General features: G+C 40.6%; 2 protein-coding genes across 11 annotated transcripts in view; both read right to left on the bottom strand.

Annotated features, from left to right (window-relative positions):
- Nucleotides 1-3,780: 3,780 nt before the first annotated feature.
- Nucleotides 3,781-5,787, bottom strand: dap1b (death associated protein like 1b). 2 transcript variants are annotated; one of them, XM_085250018.1, is made up of 4 exons: nucleotides 5,576-5,787; nucleotides 4,681-4,777; nucleotides 4,461-4,524; nucleotides 3,781-4,345 (listed from the first exon to the last, which is right to left on the bottom strand). In XM_085250018.1, the coding sequence occupies exons 1-4, from the start codon at nucleotides 5,643-5,645 to the stop codon at nucleotides 4,229-4,231; spliced, it is 348 nt and encodes a 115-aa protein (XP_085106144.1). In that variant the 5' UTR covers nucleotides 5,646-5,787; the 3' UTR covers nucleotides 3,781-4,228. The 2 variants fall into 2 exon arrangements, with proteins under 2 accessions (XP_085106144.1, XP_085106143.1); XM_085250017.1 differs by having other exon boundaries at nucleotides 3,783-4,345; nucleotides 4,461-4,527; nucleotides 5,576-5,753.
- A 4,247-nt stretch (nucleotides 5,788-10,034) lies between these two features.
- The window catches only part of pkp4 (plakophilin 4), a 91,143-nt gene continuing 82,264 nt past the window's right edge, over nucleotides 10,035-18,913 (bottom strand). For all 9 annotated transcript variants that reach the window (XM_085249972.1, XM_085249975.1, XM_085249976.1 and 6 more), the window contains 10 exons: nucleotides 18,577-18,694; nucleotides 17,386-17,577; nucleotides 17,067-17,240; nucleotides 16,727-16,877; nucleotides 15,453-15,645; nucleotides 14,923-15,007; nucleotides 14,454-14,571; nucleotides 14,202-14,342; nucleotides 13,356-13,420; nucleotides 10,035-11,117 (listed from right to left, as the gene is read on the bottom strand). In XM_085249972.1, the coding sequence (XP_085106098.1) occupies nucleotides 10,878-11,117; nucleotides 13,356-13,420; nucleotides 14,202-14,342; nucleotides 14,454-14,571; nucleotides 14,923-15,007; nucleotides 15,453-15,645; nucleotides 16,727-16,877; nucleotides 17,067-17,240; nucleotides 17,386-17,577; nucleotides 18,577-18,694 (1,477 nt within the window). In that variant the 3' untranslated portion in view covers nucleotides 10,035-10,877. The remainder of the gene's footprint in view (nucleotides 11,118-13,355; nucleotides 13,421-14,201; nucleotides 14,343-14,453; nucleotides 14,572-14,922; nucleotides 15,008-15,452; nucleotides 15,646-16,726; nucleotides 16,878-17,066; nucleotides 17,241-17,385; nucleotides 17,578-18,576; nucleotides 18,695-18,913) is intronic.

Below are 18,913 nucleotides of genomic sequence, written 5' to 3' on the forward strand. Positions count from 1 at the left end.
CAGCAGCGGAGAACAAACCAGATCTACCCCTCCTTCCTCCTCCTCCGCTTCTTTTCTTCTGCTCTCATTTCTGTGTGCATGCCTCATGGACATGACAGGATGCTAGAGATACAAGCTGCAAGCATTTAGTTTAAGGAGTGTGAAATTCTCTAAAACTTCACATTTTCCTTCTTCCGGATGCTCCCTTTAGAGGTCGCCACAGTGGATCATATGCCTCCATCTCACCCTATCAATGGGGTCCTCTTCTGTCACACCAAACTTTTGCATATCCTCCAGATACACACTTCTCTGAGGTTTTCTTCCTCAGAGAAGCAGCTCTATCTTCAATATCCTTTGTCTACTATATCCACCATCCCTCCTCTGCACACTTCCAAACCATCTTAAGCTCTGCCTCTCCAACTTTGTCTTAAAAGTCTTAAAAGCACCTTCTTAAGTCAGCTGGATGCAGGTTTTTCCCATCCTTATAAAGAGTACAGTTGCACAATGCCAAAATTAGCACCACTGCCTAACACTGAGGCCCAAGCTCAGTTTAATGATTGGTTGGAGAAATTTGCAGTCAGTCTGAGACTGAAGAAGTCACTTGAATGGGAGATGAATCCAGAGGAAGTGCATCAGCTGTCTGTGTTTTCTTCCAGAAGCCTTCTGGGAATATATGTAGAAAGAAGAGAACTCTAAAATGAAACTTTAAGGTGTTTAAGTGAAATTAAATCGTGTGATGAAGTTGGAAGTAGTGAATGGACCTCGAACTGAGATTAGTTTTCCACACAAAGGTATTTGTGTTCCAAAATCTGCCCAAGCTCTTTCCACATTGCCAGGAATAAATCTGTTGTAGAATATTGAAGAATCCATTATTTATTTAGGTGGACCAAAAGTTGCAGAACCTAAAATGCTGCAATCAAGCCAAAAGTGTCCAGTCAGATGAAACTTGCCTCGCTGTCCACAACATTTTGCTGAATCACTGTTATTGTGTATAGCTATTGTATTCTTACAAGCTACGCTTTAGACGTCTTCAGGGTGGTCTTTTCGTTTTCGTATAATTGGAAGAAAAGCAATAATTGGATGCTTTGGTCTATACAGTCTTTAACAGTTTCTGACAATTTTATATACTAATATATATATTACTATACTTGTTTCAGATCCTAAATGGAGTTTTACTCTGCACTGATAACTGATTGCAGCTATGTGCTACTTTGCATTTGTCAATTTTACATGTGGACATTAAACTGTCTGTAAAATATATGCATGGCCTCATTAATCCTTCCAAGAACATAAAGAGTAACATGGCACCAGATGGGCTGGCTGCTGCACCAACACACTGCTTTGCATTAATGCTTTCTGGTCATCCTTTTTCAGCAACAATATTCACTCTGGGCACATGTAGGCAATTTAAAATCTCCAAACTTTCATAGTCAGCTGATAACTAAATACATTAAATTGCCAGTTGTCTTACTGTTTGCAAACTTAGCAAGTATGCTGTGTAATTTCCTCCTCGACGATGTGCATTAGAAGGAGGGAAGTTGAAACGTGAGTCAGAGCTTTTATGTAAATGAAGTCTAATTGGTTTAGGTCTGTATTAGTGGCTGCTGAAAGCAGGATGTTGCTCATTGGCTTTGTGCATACTGCTGAATCATAGTTTGACCATAAACCTGTTGACTTTAACATTTTAATATTACAGCTTGATCGAAATGCTAGTTTTACATAGAGTAATAAATATAAAAAATTTCACGAACTACAGCACACGTGTCAAATTAGGTTACTGGATTATTGCAATTAGATCCAGAGTAAGGTTTTCCATACGGTTTGACTCAGTCTGGTGTGGCAAGTGAAGTTCGTAGTGCACCTTAGTCTGTGGTGACCTCATGAGGTAACATTGTTTTATGCAGCTTGTTCTGAGGGAAAAACATTAATCTCAGCGCAATCTTGCAAAAGTTTTTGGTTCTTTTTTAACACCAATTCGTTAACAGCAAGAATATAAAGCGATATGATGATAATTGTTCTACATTGTGCTGAGGTGACAAGAGTCTGCTGTGAAAAAGGAATGATCAGAAATCTTAGTTTTGGTGGAAAATGGGGTCTTACATAAAAAAATCTTTACATTGTGATATTTTCTGCATTTTGCAAAAAAGAAAAATACTTTTTGTGTATTATTATCCTGCAGTTATGATGATATACTTTGGGAAGGAACATGGACAGTGACACACATTTCTTCCAGTAAAAAAAAGGAAGATAAAACACCTATTTTCCGAGTTTGTTTTTTGTTGTTGTTGTTGTTGTTGTTGATGATGCTCTCGGGTGAAACTGGTGTGTGAAAGTCTTCAGCGGTTATGAGTTCACAATTCCCTTGGAAACTGCTGTAATGTGCAGATTCCAATAAGACCTGAAAAATAGACTCAGACTTCATCTGATGCACTGAGCACTTCTTCTCCACTCATCTCGTTGCACTCCCCGTGTTTAAACACCACTGCAGCATGTCATTCAAATGTTGCCTTTTCCCCCCGCTAGATTGCGTTAAGTCCCGTCACCCTCCAACCAGTCACGGCAGATGGCTGCCCCTCCTTGGGCCTGGTTCTGCTGGAGGTTTCTTCCTGTTAAAAGGGATTTTTTTTCCTTTCCACTGTCGCAAAGTGGGTTCACTTGATTGCCGTTTACTCCAGAATATTGTAAGGATTTTGCCTTAGAGGACAAAGCACCAGGTGACTTTTGTGATTTTGCACTATAGAAATAAATCTGCATGGAACTGAAAATATCCAGCAACAAATACATCAATTAAGTCACTTTGGTATTCTGACATGAATCCACACAAATGTCTGTCATTCTTGTGTGTGCTCAGCATGCAGTACTCTGGCTGAGAGAGATTTCTTTACAGTTTTTATTTTATCCAATCTGTTTCAAACTCCTGTTTGACCATCTGTCTCTTGCAGCTCATCCTGAGGAGCAGAAAGTGAAAAGCAGATTAGTTTGTTTTTCTCTCTCTCCCCATCTACCTTGTGAAATGTGGCACCTGCAGTTTGAGTTTACTAGCCTGCATTCAAGAGGCATCCCTGAAAATGATTAAAACCCAACAGTCACAGCACCTGTCTGGTTCATATTGCACAGAGGTGACCTGTAGCACAGCCTTGACACTAAAAACAATAACACTTCTGCAATCCCTTTTGACTTTCACTTTCCAGACACGTGGAGTCTTGGTGGTTTCTGCAATTTATCCAACATATTAAAAGAAAGAAAAAAAAATCACCACTACGCAGTAGTATTGCCAAATGCATATGGAGATACTGAACCCTGGAAAAGGTTCCAAAAAAATTGGTCAAGATATAGATCATGGACAGGCTCCGAATGGAATTGGGGGCAAAATGTTCTAAAGCAAAGATCAGCTCTGTGAATCCTACAAGACCAAACTAGCTTTTATGGAAGAGTTTTCTTTTTCCCCTTTCATCCGTCTCACTGTTTAACTACGACTCACTGCACACACATACTGGGATAATTAAAATAGTTTGGCTACATAGAGGGTGGACTTGCTGGAACATTACGATATCACGGTTCAGTCACTATATGAAAGAGGCCAGATGGATAGAAGCAAGCATATATTATAAGTAAATAAGTAAAAAGTAAGTAAATAATTATAAATAAGCATATATATATTGCATAGATGCACGCAGCTTAGAGATTGACTTGTGAAATCCATGACCAGATAGTCTGGTTTATTAAAGTTATAAATGGCCATTTGCTGCCCCCTTGTGGCCATTTTAGAGTGAATGAACAGAAAACTGTTCCAAGAAATAAACAGAGACATAACACAGTGATGGCTTGCAGTCCGCTTTTTTTTTTTTTTTTAATAAATCTAATACAATTGCCATGCAATACAAAGTGAAGATTCCCCTTAAAAGCACCCTTATAAAACTCAGTAACTTAACCCCTCCCTTCAAACATACTCATACCCACCAAATGCTTTTGTTTTCCAATCAGATGACAAATACAAATATAGAATTCTATTATTATGCCAGAAAAGATGCATGAAGTGCTGGTTTATAGTATTCACATACAAGCTTGGCCCCAAAGAGCTTTTTTTTTTTTCCTTCTTCCTTCTAAGTAAACGAAGCTTGAAAGCTTTCACTCCATCAACACTTTACAGGCAACCTGTCAGTCTCAGTCTCCTCATGTGTCTAACACTTCACATTGGTGTTTAACGGCTGACTTAACATGGTTCCCTCTAGGGCATGCCCGAAAAAGTTCAATACTTCCTCGGCTGCTGGATGAAAACGATCCGAGGGGAGTGCGACTTCTCCACCGCGGGGCGCACCTTACTGTGCCTCACGCTCACAGGTGTTTCTGGGAAGTCGTGGCTCAGCTGCAAAACATCAGGAAGGAGGTTTATTATCCACAATACTTTGAAGCACTGCAACTAACCCAGTTGGCTCGGAAAGGAATTAACTCGCTTTTTTAAGAGTTAATGCTTTGTTTACCTTGTCGAGGGTTCCTGTTAGAAGTATGCCAACTTGTTGCATCCTGTTGGGGGTGGCAAGGGACCTGCTGCACAGGTTTTTAAAACAGAGTTATACTCAGCTTTTAAAGCAAAGTTAGTGACCTATATGATCGAAATGCTGCTGGGCATTCTTACACACTAATGTTTGAAGCTAAATTTGTTTTCAGCTCAAGCACATTTACTGCAGAGTGTGAGCATACCTGATTTTATCAGACTTCCTGGTGTCCTTTTCTGGAGTTGCATGGGTGGCATTTTCTTCCATGCCTTTCTTGGCCACCCTTTTACCCCCGGCCTTTACTAGTGATGCAAAAGAGGAAAGAAACAAAAAACAATCTGTGTCAAAGCAGTGTTTTACAGTGCATTTCATGCAACTGAGACAGAAGAGTGGAAAGTAAAAACCACAAAGGTTTTCAACTCTTTTCTCTCACTTTTTGCACTTGCAGTTCAAGCTTATGAACACTAGCATTCATTCAAAAAGTAGTCACTTCGTTGTCCGCTTCATCGTGCAGAGGTGACCTATAATCCTAAAAACTATCAAACACTCTGTACTTTCTTAAAACCTGGACACATGATAGTTTCTGCAGTCTGTCCCTCATAATATGAAATAAAATTAATGTGCCATGGCGTCCAAAAAAACCACAAAAAAACCCCCCAAAACATATATAGTAATGGCACAAAAGTTCGTACAAACGAAAGTATCACATTGTCAGATCGTCTTCGTAAACAGATGAGTGACACCGCTTCAAGCTGCAGCTGTTAATGCAAAGTTAACTACTGTTCCGCAGCTTTGCACGAATAGCACTGCACGGTGCACCTAACAGGCCTCCCTTCAAACAAAAGCATGCCGATGACGCTTCTTGCACTTTAGTACTCCAATGCCACAGCAGCCAGTCAGCTCCAGCTATCGCACTTTTTCATACTGCGTGTCAAATTAACGGCAAAAGTTACGTTACTGCAGCGGGGTCGACTCGCTCTGAACGACTCTGTAACTGGGTCAAGGAAAGGAAAAACAACAACAACAACTCTCAAGCTTTAATAAAGTTTTAAAAGATAAATAAAAAAAGAGCAGGCAGCTATCAGAGAGACACGGCTTACCTGCCGGAGGGTGGCCAGCTTTCAGCCGAGCAGCCTCCTTCGCTCCAGGTTTGGGGAGTTGTTGCACCATTTCTTAAAAACTTTCCGCAGTGAAAGCACCAAACTGTCCTCGACGCCCACTCCGCTGTTTTTATTCTCTACAACAGAGATGACGTCCCGCGAGGCTACAGGAAGTTTGCGGCCAGCGAAACGCCTCTTTGTTTTCACCTTCTTTTTCCTTTTTCTCTACCCGCTGATAGTTTACCGAGAAAATGAAACTGTACACTAACCGTTTGCAGCACGATTTAACTGCAGCTGATTTATGTTACTGTTACTTGATCTTATTTTGAAAATCTTTTCACAAAACTTCAAGATTGGCAACAAAAAGAGTTTTAACCACACTTAAACTATTTCTAGGTATGACAGCCCACAGACACAAACCCCCAGAGGAAGTTTTCGATTGCACGAATATTTTCAGTGAAGAAGAAAATAACACTGTGTCATTTTAAGGCAGATATTTTTTTCATCGCATTAGACTCTTTTATCCAGCATGAGGATCCAAAGTAAGCAGCGATAGTGCCACCATGTTTAAAGCTGAAGCACAGAAAGGACTGTCAGATCTTTGCATGTGTATCTAACTGAGGTCAGTTGTGGAGGGGAGATGAGACTTGAAAGTTTATTGTTGACACACTAATGTTTCTTTATGTTTAATGGAGAAGGTAAGACTGACTAGAGGTAAGGTGTGTTATCCCAACAAGCAGAAAAGTGACAGAAACACACTGGAAAGTATACCTGATTGGATATTAAATACACATGTTAGAGCAAATAGTTACCTGCACAGTGTTTTGAGCTGAGCCGTTGTCCATTGTAATGTCTGCTGTGATACACGTCACAGGTTACAGGTAATACAGATCAGTCTATAACCTGAATGATCTGTGCCTTTAATGTCAGGTTCTTCGAATCTGTGACTTTGCTAAGTTCTGTGACTGTACAGCAGTTTCCTTGAATATACAGGTTTGAAGCTTCACAGCTTGCATATGCATGAACTATGGGGGCATTAATGCTGAAAAATGCGTGTGTTGTTGCCTTCCCGGGTATGCACAAGCTGCAGGCTAACTGTCAGCTGGCTTGTGTTAATTTAACTGAAATGTTGGTAATGTGCAGCACAGTGCCAAGCTGCTTGAAACGCGTGGGCCTTAAGGTGGACCAGCTTTTTGTTCTGAGAAAAAAAAAAAAGTTCGAGACTTCATTATTTTTCAGTTTTAGTATATTTTCTTGCTTATATTTTGTGCATAGAAAAGGGTGCCCTAACACATTCTTACCAATTACAAGGAGACTGTTTTTTGCAGTTCTGCTGCATGTTTTATTTTTTACCATCTAAATATAACAAAGGTTGCTGCTGTGTTGGTTAATGTAAGTTATATTTATAGCTGTTGTTTTGTTTCTTAACTCCTACCTTTATTCTGTGTGCCAAAAGGCTCCAGAAGAAGGAAAAGCTGCTGATGTGCTTAGTTTCCTTTTCCTGTTTGTGCAGTTGGCAAGCTGCAGTTTATTGTATTTTAACTTGAATCTTTAGTTTTAGTTTAATTTGAACGGTGGCTGCGCTTTTGGTCGGGTCTGGCTTTTTCTTCCTTTCTTGACAGTATTTTTTTCTCGTTTGTGCTCAAAGTGGTTTTTTGGTGCATAAAATAAAGTCTAAATACTAAGAAATGAACAAAACAAAAAAAAAAAAACCCCTCACAGGCACAACTGGAAAAACATAATTCTTCCTCACCCCAGCTGAACCCCATCGCAGTTATAGTATTACTGTACCTTTTAGTTATCAGAACCTTCACCGTAGATGAAACAAGGAAAACAAGATCATATCGAGAAGTACAAAACCAACAAAATCAGTTCCAATAGTTAAGTATACAACATACTAAGAATAAAATGCATGTACTATGTAGTGCAAAATTGCAGTATCAATGCATTCATTCTTAAAAAATAATTGTCATATAGCATCACATTTCTTAGCACACTTTCTTGCATAAAGCAAACTTTCTTTAAATAATGTATAAGTGTATTAAAAAAGACTGGAGGTCAATTTTCCTTTTGTTTAGGAAGTCATTTAGCTAAACTCATATTTAATTTGCCTGGCAGCTAGCATGTAGGCGCTATCTTGAGGGAGGTCTCTCATTACTGCACTTAATAGTTTTGTGGATATTTCTGCAGTGTATGAAACTTAAATATTGTTTTAGACTAATGTAAAGATCTGCCTCGTTTGTTGGCTGATGATGTGACTTGTCACTTATGGGTTCAACATGTAGTCCTAAACCTATTTAGCCTCCTAAGCAGTGTATGCTATATAGCTAGTTCTCTAAACTTAAGCTGGTTCTTCAAGTGTTCCTCCCAGTCAGAAGATCCAAAATGAGTTTAAAAAGGAATAAAGTATCCCGAGAGACCCGAGATTAAGTTTCCGAGTGGAATTCAAAAGAGAGTTTAGGGAAAATAGTGCTTTAGCATTACTCCATCAATCGATATGAAAGTGTGATGAGGTTGTTGGGGGTTTTTTTGCAGCACATCAGACTCTGGATCTGCATTTATTGTTATAAAAAGCTGACTTCTTAATTAGATATAGATCAATATAGATCAAGACTGAGTGAAAAGTGTTCATATGAACTGTATTCAGATCTTTAAATAATGCTTCACAATGATATTTGGACCTGTTTATAGGCTGAGATCGGGTGGGGAGTTTAAGCAGATCAGATTAGTTTTCCATCTCTAGGGGCTGTGCCATGAAATCCCTGTCAATAATGCTCATATAACATTAGCAGCTTTAAAAAAAAAAAAAAAAGTCCTTAAAGTTATGGGAGACAGTCCTGGCTCGTAGCTGTGCTCTTACATGCATTTAAAAGCAGATTGCACATTGACTTCACCTGTATTTATTCTTCCTCCTGATAAATTCAGTAAGCTCTAACATTCTGAATTTTGTTTCAGAAGAAACTGCAGTGAGGGGAAAATTGGGTGTATGAAGTCATATGTGACCCAGATTATTAGGTACTTTAATTTGCGTGCACTTACTTTGAGGGGTAATGAATTAAATGAAATCAGGGGCTGGGATAATCTCACTGCTTTGTAAATTAAGTCCATTTCGCAATATTTTGGCAAAGCAGTTTAGCAGACTAAGGCTCCTGGGACTACGCCGGGAAAACTGGATGCAAGTGTCCTTTGTAGGCCGAAGCCAATTAATGGTCGGTATAAACTTATGTATTCCCTTAATGCCAGCTTTACTATAAGCAGCACAGTCCATAGAGTTGCAACTACTTAAGCAAGAAAAAGGCCCGTCTCATGTGGAAGTGTAGCTGGTTTCTGAAAGTGGAGGCTGGTGGAGAAGAGGAATATGAGTAAAAATCAAATTCTTTGATGATCTGAAAAAGAGAGATAACCCCACTCCAACCCATCAAATACCTTCTGGGCATGAAACAACATTAATTATGAGATCTAAAGAATTTTAAATTGCTTTTGTATGCAAATAAAAAAAAAAAGATGAATATAGATGAACTTGAACATCTCAGTTTGTCTACAAGTATATAAAGCTGTTCAGTCTGGTGATTATAACACACTGTGTTGGTGTTCTTTTAAAAAACTTTAAGTTTACCAAACTTTCAGCAGTGTGTTTATTCAAATCATTTTAGGCCTAAAGAGCAACTGTATTTCATCTTTTAAGTAGTACTGGCCCCGATCCACAGGAAATTGAACCCTGTCAGTATTCCAGCTCCATATTTTTTTAATTATTATTGACCCATTATTGAGTCACAATTCAAAAACAATTTTTGCTGATCTCATATTGAGGCTCGGTGCCTTGGAAAATTTTATTTACATCAAGTTAACAAGAGACGATTAGTTTATCCCAATCCATTTTTTTCAAATAGTGTACGTATATTGGATGGGAAGGAGTACATGTCTCTAATATTGTCAGGTTTTTACTTATATTTTACATTGATACATGGCCCACAGTAGCATATTTTAATTTCCTGACACAGTGAATAACTGCTGCTATCCTTCTGTCACAAATCATCCCTGACCCTCGTCACCATTTTGCAGAGTTTGTAGCGTGACAGAAAATCATCCTGGAATCTTTCATCTTAAATACATTTGCACCACACATCGCTCATATTCAGCATCGATATTTGAAAAACATTTTAAAACAAGGTTTTTTTCTCCGTCCCAAGAGCACGGTTTGTCAGTCGAGGTGTAAGCGCAGAGTCCGCTACCGATCAGTGTTGGTTGCTGTGCTCCAGGGTGCCACACGGCTTTTATAAAACACAGGTGGTTTAAGGCTCACTACTCATGTCTGTGCAAATACATAAAATATGCTTCCCAGGCAGGATAGAGGATATTACAACCAGAGCAGAAAGGGTTTGATCTATTCATTCACTCTCTTTGCACACGTGGACAAAATGTCAGTAAACTGGAGATGCAAAGAAACTCTCTCACACAGTTTAAAAAACAAAACTTGACCTTTTATTACGTTGTCGTTGTTGTGTTATGATGCCATCTTTGTCCACATATTTCTTTGTATATTTATATATCTTTAGAGACCTAACATGGCACAAGTTTCTTTTAGTTTTTTTGTTTTTTCCAACCAGTGCTGTTGAGTGTAAACCAGGTAACATGTTTTTTTTTCTGTATTTACAATAAAACGAAAAATGTACAAGACTCCATGGCATTACACAGGTTCAACATTAAGTACAGATATAATTTGATCCCTCTGTACAAGCTAACATCATTAGTTAACTATTTTTCATTTGATTATTTTTTTATTTTATGTTTTTTTTTGGATTCATTTTTTAAACAGATATGAGTTCATGATCCATTTTGGCTTCGGCACATACATATTCCTCCAGTCTCGACTCTTACCGCGGACCTTCGTTTACATGACTCACACCTTTCACCATGCTATCACAGCTAAGAGTTTCGAAAAGAAAAATTAACCTAACATCTAGACAGAGTAGGACGCATGTCTCCTCACTGTAGTGTCCCAATATCTGCTCTCAACAGACTCACAGCATGATTCCATCTTTCTCATCTAAATAAAAAATAATTAGAAAAAAAAAGACATTCCTTGATTTCCTTCTTTGGCTCACATCCCATCTTTCCATCTGTTATCACTCAGTTGAACTCTCCTCCATACACACACATCCACAAAACAAACATGTATGAAGCCAAGTTCATGAAAAAAAGTAAGTTTGTCATTTCCTGTGTGTTCCTCGCCTCTGCTGCAGGGTAAAGACGCACCCCAGTTACAAACCGAAGTGATGGTGAAACGGTAGCACCTCCAGACCTATACCCAGGAGTCTGGAGAGCCGGGGTACTGCTCTGCCCTGAACGAAGGCGTCCGTGTGGTAGCGTAATAGTCCACGTAGTTACAGGTGGATTTCAGTCCATGAGGCTGAGAGCTGAAGGTGGGAGGGTAAGTGATGACCTCCTCCAAATACGAGTCGTCGTAGCCGTGTGGGTGCTGCAGGTACATTCTGTATGTATCGTAGTTTCTCCTGCTCGGCTCATCTGAATAATACAGAGGCTGCAAGGAACGAGAGGCAAGTATCAAGAGTCAGTTCTGAAAACTTGAGTTTTACAACAGTCGTTACGTTAAAGATTCAAACTTAAACTCAAAAGAAAATAAAGGTAGCAAATTAAGCCTTTGCTGTCCCCTTTCCCCTGCCAGCATGTAAAGTAAATTAAATTAGCTCCACTTTAGCCAATTACATCCCAACGCTTTGTGAAATGTAATGCATAATTATTATTAAAATGTCCAATCATTTCACATGCAACATTTACAGGAGGTCATTTCTCTGCGCACACGTTTTCAAAAATCCTTTAACCTTTACTTAATTAGGCAGTTTTCACTGATGTTTGCAGCCTTGGCCGTGCAGCACTTATTTCAAAGTATTATTCAGATTTCATTCTAAGTTTTAATGATAGTTCTCGTGTAGCTTAATTTCAGTGAACAAACTTTATTTATCTTCATATTGTACTGCTGCTTATACTTTCAGGAACACTTACACCTCACTATAAATATAACCACACTACACGGTAACATTTTGGGAAAATCTTAATTGCAAATCTCCACCTAGATGATTAGAAATCCACCTACAAGCACCTCTAAACATTAGCTTCTCAGCTTTAAAGAGTAAACTGACAATTTAAACAAAAAGTTGAGCACAGTGGATCAGAAGACGCTGCCCGGAGACAAAACTGCAAACTGGTGTGACACTGATTCATGTCCTCAGTAGAGGATCGCAACAATGTCAGCGCAAGACATATGTAGGTACGTGTACTTATCCTTTTCCTTGACTTACTGTAATGTCTATGTAAACTATGTTGTTAAAGAGTTTTTACTTTTATTTGAGGCAAAAAAATATGTATATTTGAGTGTTGAAAATAAAGTAAAGGCTCTGTCCCCATTTGTTTATACACTCACTGACCTTTGGTACTAAGGGATCTAAAGGGTACAAAGAAAATATGCCCCAACACCATTACACCACCAGCAGCTGTCCAATTTTTGTGAGCGTGTGCAAATTACAGCCTCTGTTTCCTGTTCTTAGCTGCGTCGCCTTCCTTCCCCATTCGGATTCATCTTGACCTCACCTACAAGCCCACAAGCCTAAATGCACTGAGTTGTTGCCATGTGATTGGCTGATTAGCCGTTTGTGTTAACAAGGAGTTTTATAGGTGCACCTAATCAAGCGGACAGCGACTGTCAAAACAACAGCTCAGGGGCAGACTTTCTTCTAGAAACCTCAGCAAGAGAGAAAATAAGATTTAATAAAAAAAACTTAACTATGCCTTTAAGCACATAACTCTTGTTCGTCCTGTCAAAACACAAAAAATATCTCAAATCAATCTTCTGTATGGTGGTAACAAAATGAAACGGCATAAACAAACATCTCAGCAGATTCAGGACAAACGCTCGTTAGTGTGGCTGGAGATTTTTCAGACAATAGGCTAATCAATTATCTTCTCGCCTGCACGTCTCTGGCCACTAATGCAACAAAAACAGCTTCAAGGTAAATGTTAGAAATCCAACAAAATGGATGGGATTTATAAATGTCTGAAATGAATAATGACCGTCTTTAGCCAGAAATGTGAAGCAATGAAGGACATAAGAGAACTCTGTCTTTGTGCAGCATCTCCTCCCTCCTGCCTCCTCTCCGTGCCTGTTATCTGAATGGGCACACATGGATGTGTCCAACAGAGACAAGTGCCTGAGACGTACCCAGACCATCCCAATCCCAGCAGTCACATTCAATCTCACTCAAACAATAGCTGATGTGCTGGGTCATTCGCAGCATTGTCATTCATCCGGGGTGGAATACGTGTCAGTCTCTTTGTATTAGTCAAGCGGGTTAGAAGGGTTGGTCGTGCTTATACAGTGCAGCGGAGGGATCTCAGACATGTGCCTTGTGCCAGCTTATATCACCAAACACTACGATAAATATGAATTCTTAAGGCTAGTATCATATTTTTTTATTTTTTAGTTTGATTAATTAATCATTTGTTGTGTACATTGCAATATTATGTACTGTAAACTACGCTATCACACTGAAAAAAACCCCAAACACTACAAAAATAACAGTAGAAATAGTCTGCACAAATAAACAAAGCTAACAGGCAAACAGAGAAATAAACAATCTCTGCATATACACAGCAAAACAACCTCTACCTCTGTACAGCCACATCAGAGCAGGCATACGAGACAAGATGAGAAGGGGAGGCTGTGGAGTGTAACCAGACATTTGTGCAGAATTACTGCATTCACCTGTGTTCTTCGGGGCTCCTCTGTTGTGGGTGATGAGTAGTAATACGGAGACGGCTTTCCAGACCCTGGAAAAAATAAATAAATAAAGTGAGTGTTGCCTTAGATGGATTAGTGGAACTTGATGCCAAAACACTTCATATCAGTGAAAAAGGTCAGCACATCCCTGAAGGGCAAATGTCTGTATTTTGATAGTAGAGGATCAAGAAGTGGCGCGCTACGCTGGAGAGAAATAACACCAAATAATAGACTTGGCCACTGCTGTTCTGTTGTTTATACAGCCCATGGGATGGGTATTTCCACTGGCACTTTATCCAACGGGTGGAATCCAGAAACTCAATTTCCACTTCCCTATGTAATAGATGAATTTTTGAGGCTGCAGGCTCATTTTGTTTACTCTGGCCTCCCCCCTGTTCTCACCAACCAGAGTAGGCTGGTGAGAGCTCTTGTCTGACTGTAGTATGTCTGGGTACCCACTCACTGGCCCTGTCTGCAAGCTGTGACCTGGTGATGCTAACAATGGCACCACTGTGGAGTGTCCACTCCTGGCTGGTTGGTCCACTTTAGTGCTGTGCAGACCAACTGCAGCACAAAAACAGCCCTGAAGCGGTCGGAATTCAACTGACTGTGATGGGGCTGGCAGGGGTTGGTGGAAATGATAAGAGAGGACCGTCTTGGCAACGAGAGGAGACTGGCCACAGAATCCGCTTGGAGCGTTACGAAAGATAAAACAGATAACGCCCCGAATAGCAGCAAGTGTGTAACAGCACGCAGTCTGGTGCAGATGGTGAGTGTGAGCCAAATTAAATTTTTAAGGAGTGTAACCCCGAGTGGCTTTCAGGTGTCTACCTGTATACTGTTTTTTATGAATACTGTTGTCTCCTTGGTAATTAGAAAATTGCATAGTTGACTGTGCTCTCTGATAATCTCTGATGGTGTCTCTATGCTCTCTGATGCCCAGCAGTGCAGGAGACGACGTGGCGCTGGCAGCTGCAAGGAAAAAAAGAAAACACGTTTCGTAACATTAAATTCCAGAGGTTTTCCGGTCTCACAGACAGTGTCTATTTCGACTGGGCACGGAATGGAGTGAACTGAATGTACCAGGGTGGTTGACTGGAGACATCTGAACGTTGCTGGTGGGGAGGGTGGGCTGGGACTTGAACCGGTCTCGCTCAAGTGTGGACACTGGTGTGAGGAAATGGTTTTGATTCCATCCATCCTGTTGGGGTAGTGGGGAGAGGAAAACATTGATCCTCTGGATAAATATGCTGGATGTATCAAAAAGAACTATCTGATTTCAAAAGGATAGATATTTTTTAAAGCACATACTATACTCAAACTCATCCCATACTTTTGCAAGCATGTCAGGCTATTGTTACACTACCTGTCAGCAACCATGTGAAAGCCACAGATCCCTCTCTTCTTTCTACCTGTACATGTTTCAGTCATGACCAGTGAACTGCTTCAGAATTAAAACACTTTAAAAATCAGATAATTCTTTTTGATATGCCGTGTATTTTTCACAGACATTAAACCGGACACCAGAAAGGACCAAACTCAATGTCATTACCTTTTTATAGATGGCACGTAGATCTCTGTACTGCCACAGTGTGTTCAGCACCTGAGCAGCTGCTTTAACCACCTTCATAGAGTACCTGGAGAAACAGTCAAAAGCCCAAATGTTTTAGGGTATTCCTGAATGCCTTTAGCCTTCCTTTAAAAACACACTGTAAATATTACAGGACATGATGTTTGAGGAAAGAGTTTGTCCTCAGTGTGTTTTACCCTGGAACATTACTGAATATATAGCAGGCTAGAAATAGCTGCTGTGCCATCATTCCACAGGGACATAAAACCTCAATGCATACAATGCCACCTTCCCTGTGGCTAAAACTTCTCCTTCTCCAAGCATCAAAGTGTTACTTAGGTGTGTGTGTGTGTTTGTATAAAACTCCAGCTGGTCAGTGCCCAAAACAGCCTTTTATCCCCATCCACGACTCTGGTGGGGGTTTTCACCGTGTGCACAAGTTACAGTCGGGTGTGTATCACTGAGAAAAAAAACAACAAACTCTCAGACAAATACGAGCTTCTGTAGCGCACCTGTCTCCTCTGCCCTTGGTTATGTTGACCAGCTTCTCGATGCCGCCCGTGTCAGCGAGAGCCTTTGCATTCTCCATGTTTTTGCTGGTGACCTCGTGCAGGGTGCAACAGATGGCTGCCACGGTCTCGTCTGACAGCAGGGTGGTGTTCCCCCCAGGGAGACGGTTGACCAGGTCCCTCATCGCGTACTTCCCTAAGAGCGAGGAGGGGAGGTGAGACGTGCAGGAAATACACTGTGACACACTTACTGTACAGCATGTTTGTAGGCAGATGCTTATGCACGGAGAAGGGAGGGGAGTACCACTCATACAAGTTTGGTTTTTTCCCCCCCTCTATGTTACATAATGTAAAGGTCTTCCACTGTGACCTAAACTACACCGTGGAGCTTCTATAATCGGGCTGATATTCATTTTGCTTAGCCTGCAGTGTTGTACAAAGTTATCCTAAATGACATTGCATCAACGCAAGGACACTGGCGTGTGTGCATCCTACTGTAAAACAGCAGCAGCCTGGTGGTAAGAAAACCAAAAGAAAAAGAAAAAAACCCCTGCAGCATAAACTCACAACCACAAAACTGAAGGCACCTTAAATCAGAACCAACCCCCACCCCACCCTTCCTGCTACAGGCATCACCCCTGCTTTGTTGGAACTGTAACTCCTCATTAACTCCACATAGAGCACATAAAAGCTTGGTTTTTTTCCATTAAATGAGAATGTTTCATGAAAAACAAAAGGCTAGAGGGAGATTAAAAAAAACAATAACCAATAGTTAAAATTGTCACAAAAGGCCCTTGTTCTGTAGTTGCCATTAATTAAAAAAAACAAACTGAACTAACAAAAAACCCCCACTGTTTAACAATTTGTTAAACAATTTGTCGGTTTGCACACTGTATAAATCACAGAGCCAGCTTAGATGGAAAATGTTTAAAATATTAATAAGTAGTGTCGTGTAGAGTCACGTTATTCAGCTAATTTCCTAAAGATCATCTATATAATATCTATGTACCTCCTTAAATAACAGAAAATAATGTGCTTGTAACATCCACACTTTAGGTGGGTGTTTTATTCTGAGTAAGGGCATGTATCCAAGCTAAATGCTTTAACAACATAGCCTCTGCCTAATTGGTACAACATGAGCAGAGGCTGGACTGTTAAATATGCTGAATCCGATAGGAAAAACAATAAGGCGGCTTTATATTTGTGTTTAATATTATTCATCCAGACAGAGTCATTATGGTGTATAGTGTAAAATGTGTGACAGTGTGACTCCTGACCTATGAGCTCCTTGTTCCTGACATCCAATGCCATGTTTCTCAGAGCAGTGGCAACTGAACACACCACCCTGTCGTTATCCATCCGAAGCAGCTCCACCAGGATGGGCAGTCCTTTCTCCTTTCGCACTGCTGCACGGATGTATGCTGCAAACTGTGCACACAGAAAGCAGTGAAACTTGAGAAGGGTCCACACCCTACTCAGGAAAATGTCTGGTTTTAAGATGTGTGTTTTAGCACGTGTGAGTTCCAGAATTAAACTGGTGACAGCTTTGATCGATGCAGACGTGCTGAGCTGTTAAGTGATCAGTGAGTGTATATAAAGTGAATATAGGTACTTTACCTTCCAGTTGCCAGCTGACAGGTTCTGAAGAGACCCGGCGGCTCCCTCCAGAGTTGCAGGATTGGAACTCTCAGCCAACAGAGTCAAGTAAGGCTTAACCACCGAAGGATGCCAAAGCATTTCTGCACCCTTGGGAGACTTGGAGAAGCCAGGGATGGGCCCCACACCGTCCCACTGAATCAGAATATAAGTGTTTATCAGGCTGTGGTATATAATGACATTATTGCAACTTTTCTGTGTGGTCTTCACTCATTTTCCAGTATACCATACATGATAATAGAAATATTTTGCTATTTTAAAGATACAGTCCCACACTCACTGTGTCTTCCTGAAGGCTGTTTTTCTTCTTCTTTTTCTTTCTGCCCCAACAGCTGGAATCCACCTCTTTACTGGGAGATTCTCTGGCCAGTAAGCCATCCACTTCCTGCCCCTCTATCAGTCTGGGTGCTGTCATCTCCAGCTCCAGACGATATGACAGGTTCCTTAGGGTGCAAATACAATTCTCCACAATCTGGCAGGTACAAGAAGAAAGGCAGTGGAACAGGTAGTTATAGTAGATGCTCTTTTAATCACCATGACAAAGGCTACAACTCTGTGCAGCATGCTACAGTATCTGCAGCCAGTGTGTGGGACATGCACCTTCTATTTGCAGTAATACAATGATATCAATTAGATTTGGAACGCAAGGCAGACAAAATTCGTCAACCAGAGCACACAAACTTATTTTCACGCTGTTTGAGTTTTGTAATGGGTTTGCCTTACACAATGACAATGAGCATGAATGACTGACACGGTTAAGGGTCGAGTTCCCAGAGTGGTGATCTTCACATTAGACATGGTCCACTTGACTTTTTATGGCTTTACAATTCACAGATGAATGAGCTTTTGCAATACCCAGTTGTATAAAAAAGGTTAAGGATATATAATGGCCATTCCAGCTCTATATCTTTAATTCTTGAACTCTCATCATAACCCTTATTCATCTATACTGGGCCTTGGTGCGGCCCCTCAATTCCACCTCTGTCTGAAACAAGTCATTCTGCCTCCTCTTGCTTTCATGCCTCCCTCGCTTATAGCCAACTTTTCTCTGACTGTCTTTCCCTCACATACAGTACAGACAGCCAGGACTCTGTCTCCCATTAAGTACATCTGCTCTTTATGACATCAAAGAGATCCAAGACTTGAAAAATAGTGTGAAACAGAACATTTAAAGCATTCTGAAGCCTAAGCTTATGTGGTTCTAACTATGGCCATTAGTAATATGAGCAACCACTGTTGCAGCCCGGTCAATCAGAATGCGAAAATATGAGTTGTGCTTTGGATGACAAAGCACATGAAACAGTTGCTTCTGGCAGCTGAGGGTCATTTAGACACAAGGAAACAAATGATTCAATCAGGATGAGTAGGATTCTTCCCTCTTATCATGTGGCAGCATGTTCCCCTCTTGGCTAAATGTATTTGTGTGTGTGTGTGTGTGTGTGCATCAGTGGATGGGTGTCTTTGTGCGTACCTTGCTGTCGAAGTCAGAGGTGTTTACACAGGCTTTGATGACATAGAGCAGTGAGTCAATCAGGCCCTCACAAGTGCGCATCTGTTTCCTGGCCTCCTCACCAGCTGAACTCAGGTTCCTTTGAAAAACACACACACACACACACACACACACACACACACACACACACACACACACCATTTGATTTGGGGCTTTGCTCAACAAACAGATGAGCATATGCAAACACACAAAATGACAGCTGTGCACATGCGTGTGTGTGTCTCCCACTCGAATGTGTGATGTGGGCTTTGCAATCCCCATACACCATCCATAATGTATGAGAGGTGTGCATGTGTGT

The sequence above is a fragment of the Mchenga conophoros genome, linkage group LG16 (genome assembly GCF_057382185.1).
Source record: "Mchenga conophoros isolate Kocher_MC1m ecotype Shallow Benthic linkage group LG16, M_conophoros_male_GT1.1, whole genome shotgun sequence".
NCBI classification, from domain to species: Eukaryota; Metazoa; Chordata; class Actinopteri; order Cichliformes; family Cichlidae; genus Mchenga; species Mchenga conophoros.